Raw genomic sequence first — 16,096 nt, forward strand, 5'->3', positions numbered from 1 at the left:
TTTACAACTGGACTGTATATCGTTAAAGGAGGTAGGTATATTTTACTTTATTTATCGGGTAGGTTTGTCTCGTGGACCACTTTTGTTTCGCGGACCATAAGTTCTGAACCGCTGATTAGAAGAACAAATCTTCTTCCAATTCGTCAATATTGGTCAATTCCAAAGCGGACCTGACAAGTTTCATCACATCCCTTGGTTCATCGGCCGATTCTTCTGATGTGAAATAGGAGAAGAATCCCGATATAGTGGACAGTGTGTCAGGAACATTCAAGGTAAGAGGAAGAAAGGGTACCCTCATAAGGATATCCCCCAGGGCGGAGTAAAATACTCTGCCTTCACTCTCGTCCGGATGATATCTGGAAAGGATATTTAAGGAAAGAGTATTAGCTAAATTTCCGTATGAACGCAAATATCTTGAAGGGGGACAGTCGAAAGTAAGCTCTTTATAGTCCATATCTTGTTTTGTTTCAGGTGCCTACCTAATTGGTTCGATAAAACACTTTACGAGATGTAGGCTGGGTCCGGATCTTACATCAAATATAGTGGTTTTAAGACTTTCTTTTTCTCCACTTTCTGAAGTTATTTGTAACTTGGTTGGACTTGTGAATGGGAAATACCTAATGTCAGGTTCAACTACTAATTTATTAATCTAATTATGCTTTATTGTATTTGATTTGGAAATTTTATCAAGTCCATCAAGGCGGACCTGATCAGGTGTACCTTTCAGGTCTACCCGATAATTTTAGGAAATTTCTTTTTTTTTTTCATTGGCAGTAAAGTTACAGTTTTTAGCTATTTGTAATAAACTTACCCATCCGATTGAGGAGATAGTGTGTCATCTTGTGTTGAAGATGATACAGCCTGTGTCATAAGTAGGATGCACAGTACTCCCGTGATGTAAAGGAAAACCTTTGAAAAATAAATAAATAAATAGAAATAGGTATCTATCTTTCTTTTGGTATCAGTCAGAAAATTATTTGTGTTTAATTTTCGTTAAATTTCAACAACAAGCAATTCTTTTCCATAAGTTGTTTTCTAAATTTACATCGTCGTTAAATATAACCCGTCGTTAAATTTCAGAACCTAAATACGTGGTATAATTACTTGAAAATAGGTACCTACTTGAAAATAGTAACGTCTATGTTACTCAAGTCTAAATCACGAGGTACTTACATTACTATAGGAACTATTCGATCTCATTGCTCCGTTTGGTTTAATTCTTGTCAAAATGTCCTGAATAGTTTTCTAACAATAACGTTACAACTGAAATTCATTTTTCAACGACAGAAAAAAGAAATTCCAACTCCTAAAGCACACAAAGTCAACCAAGTTTACGTTTGAACTGAACGGTGTTTGCGTTTCTGAAGAGAAATCTTGGTTTTTTCGAGCTCAGAATCTCAAAATAGAGGTCAAGTGTGTTTGATGTCAATAACTAAGATCAGGTAGTTTTTTAGAAATTTGTTTATGCACCTCACGATTTTATCTAAAGTTGGTGTAGGAAGCATATTGTGCCAAAGTACTTGGCTTTGTTTTACATAATTATAGCTACTTGGAGAAATACAATTACTTTTACAATAGCTTCTTCTTCTTCTTCTTTTTCTTCTTTTTCTTCTTCTTCTTCTTCTTCTTCAATGTAAATTGACTGAAAGTCTTTAAGTCTATGTGAAGAGAATAGGGTACTTTCCAAGTTTTACAAATAAAATGTTCTAATTCTGGATTTTACTTTCACTGGAAATTACAAAAAAGTGGGCACCTATATTTCGAAGTGGGTACCTCACGTTCTGTCCCACAGGTGCTTTCTTGTAATACCAATCTTAGGCCATCAATTCACTATGAGGTAGACTCATAGACCTGACAGGTACACCTGATCAGGTTCGCCTGTCAGGTCTACCTGATAGTGAGTGGCTGGCCTTAGTGTGGGCTGGGGAATACTTAGTCCCGTTTCATGTCAATCAATTTTTACGGATTTACCTAAGTTCAGTCAAATCATCTTACATCGTAGATTTTTTTTTTTTTTTTTTTTTTTTTTTTCCCCACCACAAAAAAAAAAAATGGGAAAGGGGGGAAATTTTTTTAAAAACATTTTTTTTTTTTTTTCACCTACAGAAAAAACTAAAAATTGGTAACAGGTGACAATTTTTTTAAACGAATCGGTTCCCAAGGTCCTTTCTTTCAATCAAGACTAATCGATGTTTTCGTTAATTGATTTTTATTTTTTCCACTATCCTGACTTCAAAAAAAAGTAAAATTGATTTTCTATGGTAGGTACTCTTCACAGTATCTGGAGGACCTCCAGACGATCATGACCTCTTGAGCTTGAAGAAAGTGAGACAGTGTCATTGTGTCTCTGTGTATGATGTCTGACAGACACAATGTAAGACGTACGTACGTGTTGTGGGAACTCATCTGTGTCCTAAATTGTCTTAGCTATGATCTTAGTCATCTTTTTTCTTCTTCTCTCTTTTTGATTAGGCGCTTTAACACTTATTATAGTAAGGTCGTTCGCGCCGTTGGTCATCTTTACAGGTGCTCGTGACTTGATATTATTTTGATATCCATTCCGTAGGTATTTGTCACTGGCATGAAACAGATAATCCAATCACGTTTTGGACCCTGAGTTTATGAACCCTTCAGAGTAGAGTACCTTCAGATCCCGTCAAGCACGAGATCCTAATTTTCTCTTACCTAATACGTGCCAAAAAAAAAAGTGTTGAAATTCTCGATTCACCAGAATCCTAGTTATCCTCACAAGATTTCCGGACGGTCCCACAGTTTGTAGATATTAATTTGAGGCTCGAAATTACCAATTTTGTTTTTTGTCTCCCCCCCCCCCCCCCCCCCTTCTCTTCTTTTTTCATTGTCATCTTTCTATATTTTGTTTTTTTTCCCCCCCCCCCCCCCTTCTTCTTCTTCTTCTTAGGAAACTGATATATCCAGGTAGGCAAGTACAAGTAAAATTCAGTATTTTTATGAACGCCGTAAATCTTTCAAGGTATGCAATGTGCTCAACCAACGCCTTTGAACTTGCATTATTTTTGGTACCCATGTCTTGTAATGTTTATTTTGGCCTGTGAGTGGGTTAATTGCCAAACTTGCCATCTCACAATTTTTACTGGCAAATAAAAATAAGCTCCTCAGTTTTCCTCCCAAGTCCAACAATATCTTCCTGTGGTTAAATTAGCAGGGAGATAAATGTAATACTGACTGCATAACATAACCATCATTATCATCATAACAAAATAACAAACCTATCGGTGCGGATTGGTCAGCAACAGATGTCGTACCCCAAAAACACTCCAGCTGATTAAATCAGCAACAGTAAATTGCAAAGTATTTGCTACAGAGTCCTCTCTTGAGATAAGACGTGTGCTGCATTACTGCAACATTTTAGATCTATTGTGGTCAGAGACCATAAGGCTACCCACTCGCACTCAGACTGTCTGTAATGTTAACCTCTGAATAGAATTAACGAAAGAAAAACACACCTTGTATTGTAGAATAAATAATCTTAAATAAATATACCTTGTTTATACTAGCAGAATTTAGTACAAGAAGGCGTTACAGATTAGTATTATTCGTTTCGAGCATCATCAATATGATAACCTCGGGTTTCGGAAAATCGAGCGATGGGCTTCTTTTCCTTGTTGGCTTTCTTGGTCTTGTGTTGGCTGCCTGTGTCAATAGTTAGGGTCAGGGGAGTGTCGGGCCCAGCGATGGCAATACTAGAGGGAGCGGCCAACGCCATTCCTTTTTTGCCGACGAGGGCGGTACCACTGGGTGATGAATCAGCCACGCCCCCTTCCCCTGCTACGGCGAGCCCTTTAGGCTTGGCTTGAGCAACGGGAGAGTTGACTGTAACATTCAAGAAAAAACGGATACGTTAATTAAAGAATGGTTGTTACCCAAGAAACAGCACCTTACTCGTAATCAGGGTGTTGAACTACAAAGGACTTTAAGACCTATTAACTGATCCAATATAGATTGCTACATCTGATTGCAAACCCAGAAAAACTTTCTAACTTACCTAAACATGAATTTTGTACACATTAGAGTCAACATTAGATTGAAAACCCGGGAGTAAATGAAACCTAGGGAATCGGAAAATGGACGCTAAAAGAAAGAGAATTCAAAAGAGTCAAACTAATACCTATTATTGACCTGTTGATCCGTTGCTGGATTCGTTTTTCTGCTCCTCAGCTTGCTGGGGGGCTGGGTCAGCGGCTGGGGAGTCCACTACAACGTTGTGGTTCTCAGATGGGGCGGCTTGCTTTTCCACCTGCTTGGATGGCTCGCCTTGGAGCTCCTTGGAGTATTGGACAAATTGTTGGTGGGCCTCTTTGACGTTTCCGTTTTGGAAGGTGGCGGGGACGGCGAATTTCTGCGAAAAGGGAAACGGTTCGTTCGTTAGGGGTTTGTTCAAAGAGAAAAAGAAAACAAGAACGACCAGGTATATCACATTGAAATGGGGGTCTTTTCTGACGAAATTCGTGTTTGAGGACTCCAGTATGTAGGACAATTTTGGTTTGTTCAACAAGGAAAAGCAAGAACGAGCAGTTTAGATGTGTTACTGTTCGTCTGCAAAAGGTACCTAAGTTCTGAACGGTTTCAGGTTGAATATCTCCTTCGACAGATCTTACACCAACACTATTGTCCAATTGTCCATACCTGTTGGTTGTTCTGGAAGACGGGCAGTTGGGGTTGGTTTCTCAGGAACAGGTAGCTAGAGATGGCTCCGTTGTTAGCAGCGGTCAACTTGGATGGATCTTGTTGGCCTTGGAAAGCAGAGTAGTGTCCGTAGAATTGAGGCTGTCCAGCAACGATGAATTGAGGTTGGATGGGTTGGGCTGGTTGGTATCTGAATCTGTTGTCAATGGGGGCTTTGATGGCGCTGTAAGGCTGGGCTGGTTGGGGTTTGGCCAGACCGGATTTGAGGAGAGCGGCGTTGTTTTCTTCAGCTTCGCCTGAAATAGGGGAGATTTATTAAGCTGTGTCCACACTTAGTCGATCAACGTCGACTGAAACCGTAGGTACACTGCTTCGACAACATAGATTCAGGCGTCGACTATGTGTGTCTACAGCTTTAGAAAGAAGTGTTAGGTGATCAAGATGACTATTAAAATCTTTTTTAGCTCTTTGTTTCAGTTACCTATTTCAGAAGGTTAAACGCGCTTTGGTTAGCTTTGAAACCTGACAGGTACGTCTGCGTCTATTGCATTTTCAGAACAGAAAGGTTAAACCTTGAAATCTGGCATACTTCTGCGTCTCGTCTATTGTATATTCTGCACAGAAACTTCCCTTTCTTTAGTGGAAAGGAAATTTGGTGCTTACTTGAGGTGGCTGGGCTGTTTCCAGTGGAGGCAGCAGAGGAGCTTTCGGATTCAGAAGTTCCGAACCAAGATGGATAATAAGAAGGGTAGTTGCTGAAGTAGCTTCCAATGTTGCTGAAACTTGGGATGTAACTCCAGTAGGAACTTTCCTCAGCACCGGAGGATTCTTCTCTCAGGGGATAGTAAGGGCTTGGGAAACCAGGGTAGGCTGGAGCTGGGTAGTAAGCTGGATAGGCAGGAGCAGGGGCGGCTTGGGGGAAGTATCTGAAATAGAGAAAAGTAATTGAAGATTTTTTTATTATTATTATTATTATGTTTATTTTCAAAGGTTCAATACAATGAGGTAAAATCGAGGCGGAGCAAAAACTCAAGCCGGGGGAGGGTAAGATCTTATCGTCCCGAAATTGAAGAGAGAAGGAAGACAGGATAGGAGAAAGCCAGTCGTTATAAGAACGAACATTATTCGTTCAGGATAAAATCCGTACCGGGCGGGAATTGAAACCGTTGAAGATTTCTGACCATTGAAGATTTCCTATAAATTACTGAACCCTTTAGGAAAGCATCCCTGATTTTCCAGTTTTGGGGTTTGGACGATCCTCCCCTCGGTCAAGATATCGAAACTGTCAGGCGAACTTACGGGTTATAGGCGGCTCTCTGTGGTGCATATCCTGGCAGAGGCTGATATCCAGCTGGATGCAGCTGTCTTACATTTCTGGGGGTGACCGATTCCTTTTCGGGAGTGGGAGTGGTAGCGGCATGAGCAGCGACTGCCAAGGTACAGAGCACAACAAAAGCCTGGAAAAGAAATCGAGGTAAATTAAAGTCAGCCTCACTAAAGGCCTTAGCAGTTACAAGCGATATAAAACGGGTTAAACCACCTGAAAAATGAAGTCAGCCCGTTTATTATAACCAAGTAAATTTTATTATAAAGATAATTTGTTGATAAGAATCACGTAATCTTCGATCAGAAAGCTGGGAAAACCTAACAAATCCACCTGTTACAAGTAGATCTACCTAATGCTGAGCTTGTGTGCTGGACCTTGAACCTTCAGGTCAAAAACAAGTCTGGAAATAAACTTATTTTATACTTAAACTTAATTTAAAATGGCAGTGTCCGTTTGTCGGTAAATCTGTAAAATAAATTAGCTAGGTGCGGTTTGACACATGGAAAATTCCAGATCAACTTTTATGACTAAAAAATAAATGTACAATGTATGTTATTTGAAATTTCTTGATTGACACTATGCTGGGCAGAGAAGATTTAGACTTAATTAGAGTCTCATGGTGAGACGATGTTAGTCCAATTTTCAATGGTTTCCATACTAATACATCTGCGCTTGTGCAGAAGTCCAAAGTGTATTTCAACATGAAACCCGTAGACCCATTTCTAGGGGAGTCAGGGCCGTATTTGGGGGGGGGCGAGGGGGCCCGGGCCCCCCCCCGTCCCTTAGCGTTATTAGTGTTTGGACCCTCGCCTCCCCCCCCCCTCGGCAAAATTCTGGATACGGCCCTGAGGGGAGTACCTTCGGACTGTTCGAGACCCCAGTATTTTGTAAGTGCTTTCAAACAGGTACAAAGATTATTGTGTTTTTGTCATACAGCCTTACTTAATATCTGACCTATTCCTAAGAAAATGGCCTGTATACCTAAAGTTTCATTGTCACTTGTTTCTTAGTAGTACCTCTCGTTTAATTCCTTGAATATTTTGAGACATTTGACGCTAGGCAGTGGATTGTTCGACACCCAGTACCAGACACCATCCAGACAAAGGTGTAAGTACAAGCCTTGTACTTGGGTGTATCACAAGACATGTTAAAATTTCCTCTGTCCAGAATCCCAGACATCAAGTTCAATTTATTTAAAACATATCGTGACGCTCCTACCTACACGAGATCCGATTTATCTGTTTTCACCAAAGTAAATCAATGCACTCTTCTGTACATAGATACAATTATGCAGACGACAGTAATCTAGCTTTACTAAAATGGAGTTCGTAAAATACTCCTAAACGTTCAGTTGTGAGTAAAAAATCACAGGTACCTAAGTCTTTTCTCAACGAAAAACAGACTGTGTTAAGGCCTTTTCACCTTTTCAGCCTTCAAAGAAAAAATAGAAAGTAATATGTAGATTATTACTCGTATTATACCTACTCTTTTAAATTAGTATACTGTTATTGTTTTTTCTCCTTTCTTTTTTTTTCTCTCAAGTTCAAAAAAACAGGTTCTATTGTCATAATATTTTGGAAATACCTTTGCTTCCAGGATGACACCTGAGGTTGTGTGAACCAAGAGGACGAAAGAGGAACTAATCACATGCATAGCTTAATACGCTGGATCAATGTTTCATTCTTATTAATTGGCAAAGCCTCTGATGCTGATGGCCATAACATTGGGTACATAGGTGGTAATGATTCGACATAATAAATATACAGGGTAGAAATGGGACATGAAACTCGAAACTTATCTGACCAAGAAAAGTTTTTACCTAGAAAAAATTGCCACTCCTGAGCAACTTAAAAAATAAATGAAAAATATGTCTTAAATGCTGTAGTTGCTAGGTATAACAATGTAACTAATTTGAACAAATAATTTTCATTTTTTTTTTCTTTTTTTTTTAACAAGTCAACGTGATCTTTGAAGATACTTAATTGAAACTTTCAAAGTCACCGAACAAAAATTGCTTCCTCTCTGTCTTCGAGAAATGTGGAACATTACCGTCTATTTTCTATTATGTTAAAATGTCTCGTCTGTTGAAATGTCTTCCTTCCTATGGCCGAACCCTGTATTTTGAACTTTACACAGTTTCCAGTGTTGAGGTTCATTCACCCTAGAAGCAGAGATGTGTAGTGTTGTTTACCGAAGATATTTGGTATCACTTTACTCGGGTCGCAGCATCGATCTTTATGTGATCTTTATACTGGACTTGCCAAAAATAAGGAGATACTCGTATTTTTTCAGAATAATGATAGTTAGTTCCTAAAATATTTTGGAAAGCAGTAAGAGATTAAAATTTTACCCCAAAATATTAATCCCAAGACAATTTCTTATTCTTCCAGAAAGATGTATCTCGCGGGAACTCAGTGTCAATTAATTAATTAAGATGACTTTCAAGAAATATCTACAAAAAGTTCATCATTCTTGACTCAACTTGAAAAAAAAAACAGTAAATTTGACCTCTATTCTTTGTATTGAAGTATTTTCTTCATTGTTACAAATATGCACCTATTCAAATTATGCACAGTATTTCTTCCGAACTTTTGTCCCCAGGCAAAAATTTTATACCTACTGACGTTATTCCTTGCTAGACTGACTTCTCCTGATATCTCCTGTGGTGTTCCTGTTGTGTCACAGAACCTACAAATAACTCATAGATATACTTGAAGCTAGATCCTGGAAATATCGGAAAAACCAACAAAGATCCTGGATACAGAGTTTAGAAACTTTTCTATTCCTAGCAGTAATAAGGATGATACACCCATTCAAATCAATTCTGAAATCGCCTAACAAATCATTCGACGTAATTATGCTGTTTAAGCGACTTTCGTAAAGCATTCTAGGATGTGTTTCATTCTTCAGCTTTACTTGAATTTTTTGACCCAGCTCACTGGTGCAGGCTAATAATTTGAACTTGTCTTTACTTTTCAGAAAATATTTTGTGGACTTCTAAGCACTTGTACGGTCCATTCTATGATAGAAGAACAAAATACACGTTATTTATCCTGCCAGCTGTACAGTGTGGCTACAGTTAATAAATTCACTTTTTGAGACGCTCTGTGTGAGATTCATTTACATATTTTGTATTAATTCTTCCGAGAATGTCTGAGCTTTCTGGTTTTGTAAAACCTACGCTGAATTCGATACCCATGACAGTTTTCACCGATGGATTTATCGAGTTGAGAAATATTAAAGTGTTTGTACCGTGCAAAGTTCAATATACTCGTGGGTAATATAATCACATGTGTTATTTTAGGTACCGACCTATAATATTAATAAAATTATACAGAAGTGACCATAGAGGGATCTTTTGTGTCTTCTTAGGTCAAAAAGTAACTCTGCCTAGGTGTGGTGATTAATGGAACAAATTTTTAGAGAGAAAAAGCGACTGTTTTTTCCTTCTTCTTCTTCTTCTTCTTCTTCTTCTTCTTCTTCTTCTTCTTCTTCTTCTTCTACTTCTTCTTCTACATTTGCGAAGGTCTATGAACCTCAAATTTGGCCTATAATAAAATTTTGACAGTATGTTACTACCTAGAAATAAAAAGAACTTCCTACCTAGTTTCTGAATTTCTCAGTATTCGTTAAAGTATCCACCCTGTACCAATATACCACACACATTTTTTTCTATCTCTAGAGGTGATTGGACTTCTGTATTCGGTAACTTGAATTAAAAACTCGATTTTAGGATGCCGGGTTCCAAGTTCATGGCCAAATTAAACCAAATGAAACATCAGGTTCAGGTGGGTATATGATTTTTTTTCCTTCGGCTTGATTGACCCATGTGAAAAGGTGAATATACCTAGGTGTCACACCAAATTATATCTCCCAAATTTTCGAATTTATTACTACAAGATACTCCCTACTACACTTTATTCTTCTCCACTCCCAAGACAACTAATGGAAACATTAAATTTAGGACCACTTTAGCCACTTTCTATCGTCTCGCTGGAGGACGTAAAACTGAGACAAAACCAGCCCTGTCAAGCCACAGACAATAACACTGGCTCTTTTGAGGGTACCTGAATGGGACTATGGTCAAGTCCGTCTCAGGAAGTAGGAAGGTGAATTTTAGAGAAACTGGAGAGGTTGAAATATACCAGTGAGGGTACTTCTAGGTTCCATCAAGGCCTTGGGATAGCAGACCTATCAAACCCCTCATTAGACCCCTTCAGTTCGGGGGCCCTGAGCTAGCTCTCTGGCCTAGATGGCACCTCTTGGTATCCTCTCAATGGAATAATATATGGACTCACAGCTTTCTCTGGAATAAACCTGACTGTGCGGACTTTATAGAGCTGCTGCAGGTGAATTTTAGAGAAACTGAAGAGGTTGAAATATACCAGTGAGGGTGCTTCTAGGTTCCATCAAGGCCCCCCGAGAGCAGACTCTAAATCCCTCAAGCCCCCTTCGGTTCGGAGGTCTTGAGCCAAGCCCTCTAGCCTGGATGGCACCTCTTGGTATCCTCTTAATGGAATAATATATGGACTCACAGCTTTTCCCTGGAATAAACCTGATTGTGCGGACTTCCTAGAGCTGCTGCAGGTGAATTTTAGAGAAACTGAAGAGGTTGAAATATACCAGTGAGGGTGCTTCTAGGGTCCATCAAGGCCCCCCGAGAGCAGACTCTAAATCCCTCAAGCCCCCTTCGGTTAATTGCATATTCCCTCGGGAGAGGAGCAACCAGTCCCATAATAGATAAATAATAGATAGCCACTTCTAAATTTTCGATGATCATAATGATACCTTCCAAGGATCTAAGGTGTAGGTATAATGATATTTTATTTACATCGATAGAAAGAGGTTGACATTCGTTTTGAGCTAGGTAACTGAAGATACAACTTTGGATACAAATCTTCAGCAAGTACAATTACCTCTTGTTTGACAAAGAGACAAATGATTTGCAACGAAGAGCAGTTAATATCATTTCCCATGTTTTAAAACAAAGACGAAGACGAGCAACTTCTTTTTTTCTACTTTAGAATTCTTAGATAAAACAAGATCAATAGAAAAATACGACATGAAAAATGAGCTAAAATACAATTTATTGCGGAATTTTTTTCCAACAAAAATTCCAGCTCAGATTGTTAACCTCCGGGTGACCTTGAGTTGACCTTGGCAGAGATGGTTGACCAATGAAAAGGAAGATTTATCCCAAACAGGGTTTTAAGAAAGTTCAGGCAGATTTTCTAATGAAGTTTGAAAATTTTAGTTTTATACAGGGTGTGAGGGAGGAAAAAATCATCAAAAGTTCAATCATCAAACATTTTACTGTTCCATTGGGTTATAAAGTTGTAATTATAACCTTTTTGTTTGATTGTAAAGGCAATATCTACTGGGTTGTTTGACCCGTCAAATAAATTAAATATTGAAACAATATTTACCAATTACCAGATACTTCGACAGTTTCTTTGAATTATCTAGGTGGACTGCATCGGCAGAGCGTCGCGTGTCGGGCCAAGTTTTAGTTATAAACGAGTTGCTTATTTCTGTGACATATTGCGTAGGTAAAGATAAGTAGATCTTGATTTTGGCTAGGTTCAATTGGTTTTCATATCCTACAGACCTACTATGAATGATATGTTGGCACGAGTGAACGATTTATTAAACCAGATAGTTAATATTTCAATTAAACTAGATAATATCTGGTTTCATATCTAAATTATTTAATTGAAAATTTCGTAACTCTATTTGTAAATCTAATTACTTAGCTAAGTAACTTTAAGATTTCATGTTTGAAATTTGGCAATTTAGAATTTTCAATCTAATACTTATAGCACCTACAGTTGAAGTTAACAATGGTAGATAGAATTATGTAACATCAAGTGGGTGCCTATATTTTTATCAAGATACTTGCATTTTCAAGGCACATTTTTAAGTAAGTGTTTTTCCAAATTTTAAAATAAATTGCAGACATTCAAACACTGCAGCAAACATTGCAGTCCAAATACTTTAAGCCGAATTATTGTAATTCTTTCGGTGCACTATGCATTTAGAATTAAGTTTTTAGGAGATATGAAAGGCCAAATTCTCAGTGGTAAGAAAATACTCGAGTGTTTTTACTTAAATTTTAAATCTCCTTTTAAGGCCACAGTAAAATTAAGTGATTTTTAATTGCAAATTCCTAACCGTGTACTTGACAAGGAGATTGCCTACATTAGATAATAATTATTACAAAGTTCAAGTACTCTAATTAAGTAGTTACTTATAATTCGCCAGGAGGTACCTGTACTGATAAATGTACATCGTTGGGTACACTTACCTATTGTCATTATTTACCTAGATATATTTTGAAGTTGCAATTCAACCTGATTTCAATGTAAATATTGGGTAATCTAAATGACATTCCATCGTTAGGCCGGATGGTAATTACTGGGTTTCATCATAAAGTAAGTAAAGTATCTGCAACCAATAGTGCTATCCATAGACTGCAAAGTATAGCTATAACTTTGGTAACTACAAAATAATGTCTTGATAATTTCATTGAATTTGTGTTTTTCTTTATGATTTGAGAAAGAGACTTGGACTTGACACCCAATGAAATAATCAAGAAGACTTGGTAATTTAGTGACGTTTGAAAAACTTCGTGATGACGATGACGGTCAAGTTGAGTAATTTTGAGCATTGCAAGGAACCAGGACGGGTGATTGTCTAGCTAGTAACATTGGCTCATTGGGTGTCGATGTCGTTCTTTTTGTTCCACCGTAACTCTCGAATGGTTTTTTTTATTTTGATGAAATTTGGTTAAAACAAATTATATTCAACACATTAAGGAAATTAGCTGGTTAAATTTTGGGCCTTGACTCCTGACCCTTTGATGGTCCAATAGAAGGCTTTCTTTTAAATGAGTACCTAGTAACTTTTCTACAGTCAATTCACTAGTACGATCTTGTTTAGACTGTTTGGGGTAAAGGGACTAATTTCGGTAGCATCAATAAGTTATGTTCTGTATTAGTTACGAACGTACGTACGTAGAACAAGTTATGGATCACCTTGTAGATATAAAGACAAATAAAAAGTACTTTAGTACTGGCACGCGATAAAACTCATCTTGCGTGAATCTTCACTAGGTACCTATTCTTATTCATAGGTAATGGTGACCACCAACAAGCATACCTAAACGGTCAAGTACCTAATTGAGTACTTATCAAGTACCTATACCTATGACAAAGTGCCAGAAAACGAGAAAACCCATTCATGAGGATTATTACGAATCTTGACATAAATAAACATGGAAAATGTCACGCGAGTATATCTCTAATCAAAGATTGATTGATCGGAGTACTGCCCAGAGTGATTTTGAAATCATTGGCACAAGCCGTAAAGGTAACTGTAAAATTATTCCGAAACTGTTGTGCTTAGAACTGGATTTTGATTTCAATATTGAGCTACAACTTGGACCTTCGCCAAAATAATTTTAGGACCAGTAAAGAAATTAGCATTTGGAGATAAATCTCATGGTACAGTTAGGTCTTGCTCATGAGTCGGAATATAGAGTTTTTTGAAATTTGTCTGTGGGCAGATTTGGACTAATCCAATAGAGTTTATGCTTGAGTAGCTAATTGTTTAGGGGCTGGTCTCGTAAGCTCCAGGGCGTGGGTTCGTTACCGAGTGAAGAATGACTTTTTTCCCTTTTGCTCGAGAAAGTGTTGGGCGATTGATAAAACCTCTCAGATACTGACCTCCTCTATTAAGTGGTTATATCCCGAATAAGAGTATTTTTGGACCAATGTTTTGGACAAAGTACCTATATGATGTAAAAATGTTAGGTATTAAAGAGCGCCATAGCACTCCGCCCCCGCCAAATCAAAAAAGTTTGACCATTTCCCTTATTGATCCTAAGAAGCTTTGAAAATGGGATCAAAAATTAGGGTGTTAGTTTGGGAATCAGTGAACTATAGATCTCATTGAGTAAAAAGGCCTCTCCGGGACTACAAAGGTCCAATCATCTGAACATTTCCTTTATACCTACGTTGAACGTTTTCGCCAAATAAAAATCAAATTGACCGGTTTGATTCAATACAGATTATATTTGTGTCTTATTTTTTCATCGAGCTAAACTTACTTTGGTATAAGGAAAATCGATAACCAAATTTTTGAAATTGTGGAGTATCCCTAAAATAAGCTTGAAAAAAGTTTTCACCAAACTTTAATCACTCCTGTTTCAGTAAGTATAGATATTCGGGATGAGGTAATCTGAACTTTGGGGTAGCTATTTACTATGAATAAATTGTATAGGTAGGTAATTCAATATCGTTCTGTAAAAGTTAAAATTCTCTGTAAAAGGAATAAATAAAGAGATAATCTAACAGTCCTAGTTACACAGAAACACGAAAACCCTCGAGACTTTTTCACAGGTGTACTCGTCGGTATACCAAATAGAGGCACACGTAATAAAAATACAAACTCCCAGGAACATTTTTATTTTATCTCAAAATAGTCATAGTAAGAAAAAAAAAATCGTAAAAAATAATAAAAATCAATGAAGATAATTAAAAAGAAAATAACAATAAATTAGAAATAGATAGTAAAACTATGTAAAAGAGAAGAAATTAAGCATGCATTTCTTATAGTAAAATAATCGAAAGAAACTTACGTTCATGATGGTTGCCGGTAGAAGATATTCTGGTTAACTCTTAGATACTCATCTCTTTTAGTATATAAAGTCCTCTCTCCCTTTAACCTCTTCGATGCTCTTTGGATCTTAACAAGTTGGGAAATTTTTGGCATACCTACTCTTAGGAGATTGACATTGAAGTACGGAATTTTCAGACGATGAGTTTGCCCGTAAATTTCTAAGAATTAGATAAGAATTAAATTGTAATTATTAAATTATTGTACCTAGGTACATTGTAGTATTTGTAGTTATACATTCCCTGGTTGTAGTTATACATTCCACCCTTCTTTTAACTATAAATAATTAACCTGACCCTTAATCTGAAATCATAGAAAATACTCAATTTGTTCTAATTAGAGGATGTGCTTTTTTCACTTTTAATTGGTGGATGTGCACTTACTTCATGACTCATTAGTTCAATTCTGATGTTTTGTTTGCTTGCGACTTTTCTCTGTCTTATTTTTATTTGTTATCTATTATAAATTTATTATTAATATATTAGTTAAATTTCCTTTATTCATTATTATTATTATTTTATATTTTTTGCAAAACCTTCCTGGCATTTTATTTTCTTCTTTTCGGTTCCGAGTTTCTTAGATTTTCAAAGAATATTATTCAAAGAATTTTCTCGAACATGTAATAATTTTCTTCTGTATCTACGTACAACCTATGCACAACAGGACCAAAAATCTGGTGTGAACATCACACGACTTTCTATTACATTTGCAGTAAAAAAATTTAATAAAAGGGAAATTTGTTGACACAGGGGAGTATCGAACCCGCAACTTCTCAACTGTAAGTCGGACAGTTCTAAAAAGTTTCACCATTCGATTCGGCGTGAAAAATCACATGAGATCAACTATTCACTTGCTTATTTGGTAACGCAGGTAACGGTTCACAAATAAAAGAGAAATTTGTTGACACAGGGGAGTATCGAACCCGCAACTTCTCAACTGTAAGTCAGAGAGTGCTAAAAGTAGCACCATTCGATTCCGCGTGAAAAATCACATGGGATCAACTATTCACATGCTTACTTGTTAATGGTTCACAAATAAAAGGGAAATTTGTTGACACAGGGGAGTATCAAACCCGCAACTTCTCAACTGTAAGTCTACGTACGTTACGTACGTACGTACGTTACGTACGTACGTACGTTACGTACGTACGTACGTTACGTACGTACGTACGTTACGTACGGTACGTACGTACGTACGTACGTACGTTACGTACGTACGTACGTTACGTACGTACGTACGTTACGTACGTACGTACGTTACGTACGTACGTACGTTACGTACGTACGTACGTTACGTACGTACGTACGTTACGTACGTACGTACGTTACGTACGTACGTACGTTACGTACGTACGTACGTTACGTACGTACGTACGTTACGTACGTACGTACGTTACGTACGTACGTACGTTACGTACGTACGTACGTT

The 16,096-nt window shown here is 37.5% G+C and overlaps 2 protein-coding genes across 2 annotated transcripts; both read right to left on the reverse strand.

Annotated features, from left to right (window-relative positions):
• Positions 1–56: 56 nt before the first annotated feature.
• On the reverse strand, positions 57–1,444 carry LOC113471589. Its single transcript, XM_026830839.1, has 3 exons — positions 1,174–1,444; positions 812–909; positions 57–356 (listed from the first exon to the last, which is right to left on the reverse strand). Exons 1-3 carry the CDS (start codon positions 1,198–1,200, stop codon positions 116–118), a joined length of 366 nt encoding a protein of 121 aa, XP_026686640.1. The 5' UTR covers positions 1,201–1,444; the 3' UTR covers positions 57–115.
• Positions 1,445–3,492: 2,048 nt separating this feature from the next.
• LOC103519250 lies at positions 3,493–14,660 on the reverse strand. Its single transcript, XM_008484338.2, has 6 exons — positions 14,631–14,660; positions 5,965–6,122; positions 5,329–5,591; positions 4,666–4,961; positions 4,159–4,378; positions 3,493–3,852 (listed from the first exon to the last, which is right to left on the reverse strand). Exons 1-6 carry the CDS (start codon positions 14,634–14,636, stop codon positions 3,572–3,574), a joined length of 1,224 nt encoding a protein of 407 aa, XP_008482560.1. The 5' UTR covers positions 14,637–14,660; the 3' UTR covers positions 3,493–3,571.
• Positions 14,661–16,096: the final 1,436 nt, after the last annotated feature.

Source organism: Diaphorina citri, unplaced genomic scaffold (assembly GCF_000475195.1).
Source record: "Diaphorina citri unplaced genomic scaffold, Diaci psyllid genome assembly version 1.1 scaffold64, whole genome shotgun sequence".
In the NCBI taxonomy this organism is placed as follows: Eukaryota; Metazoa; Arthropoda; class Insecta; order Hemiptera; family Psyllidae; genus Diaphorina; species Diaphorina citri.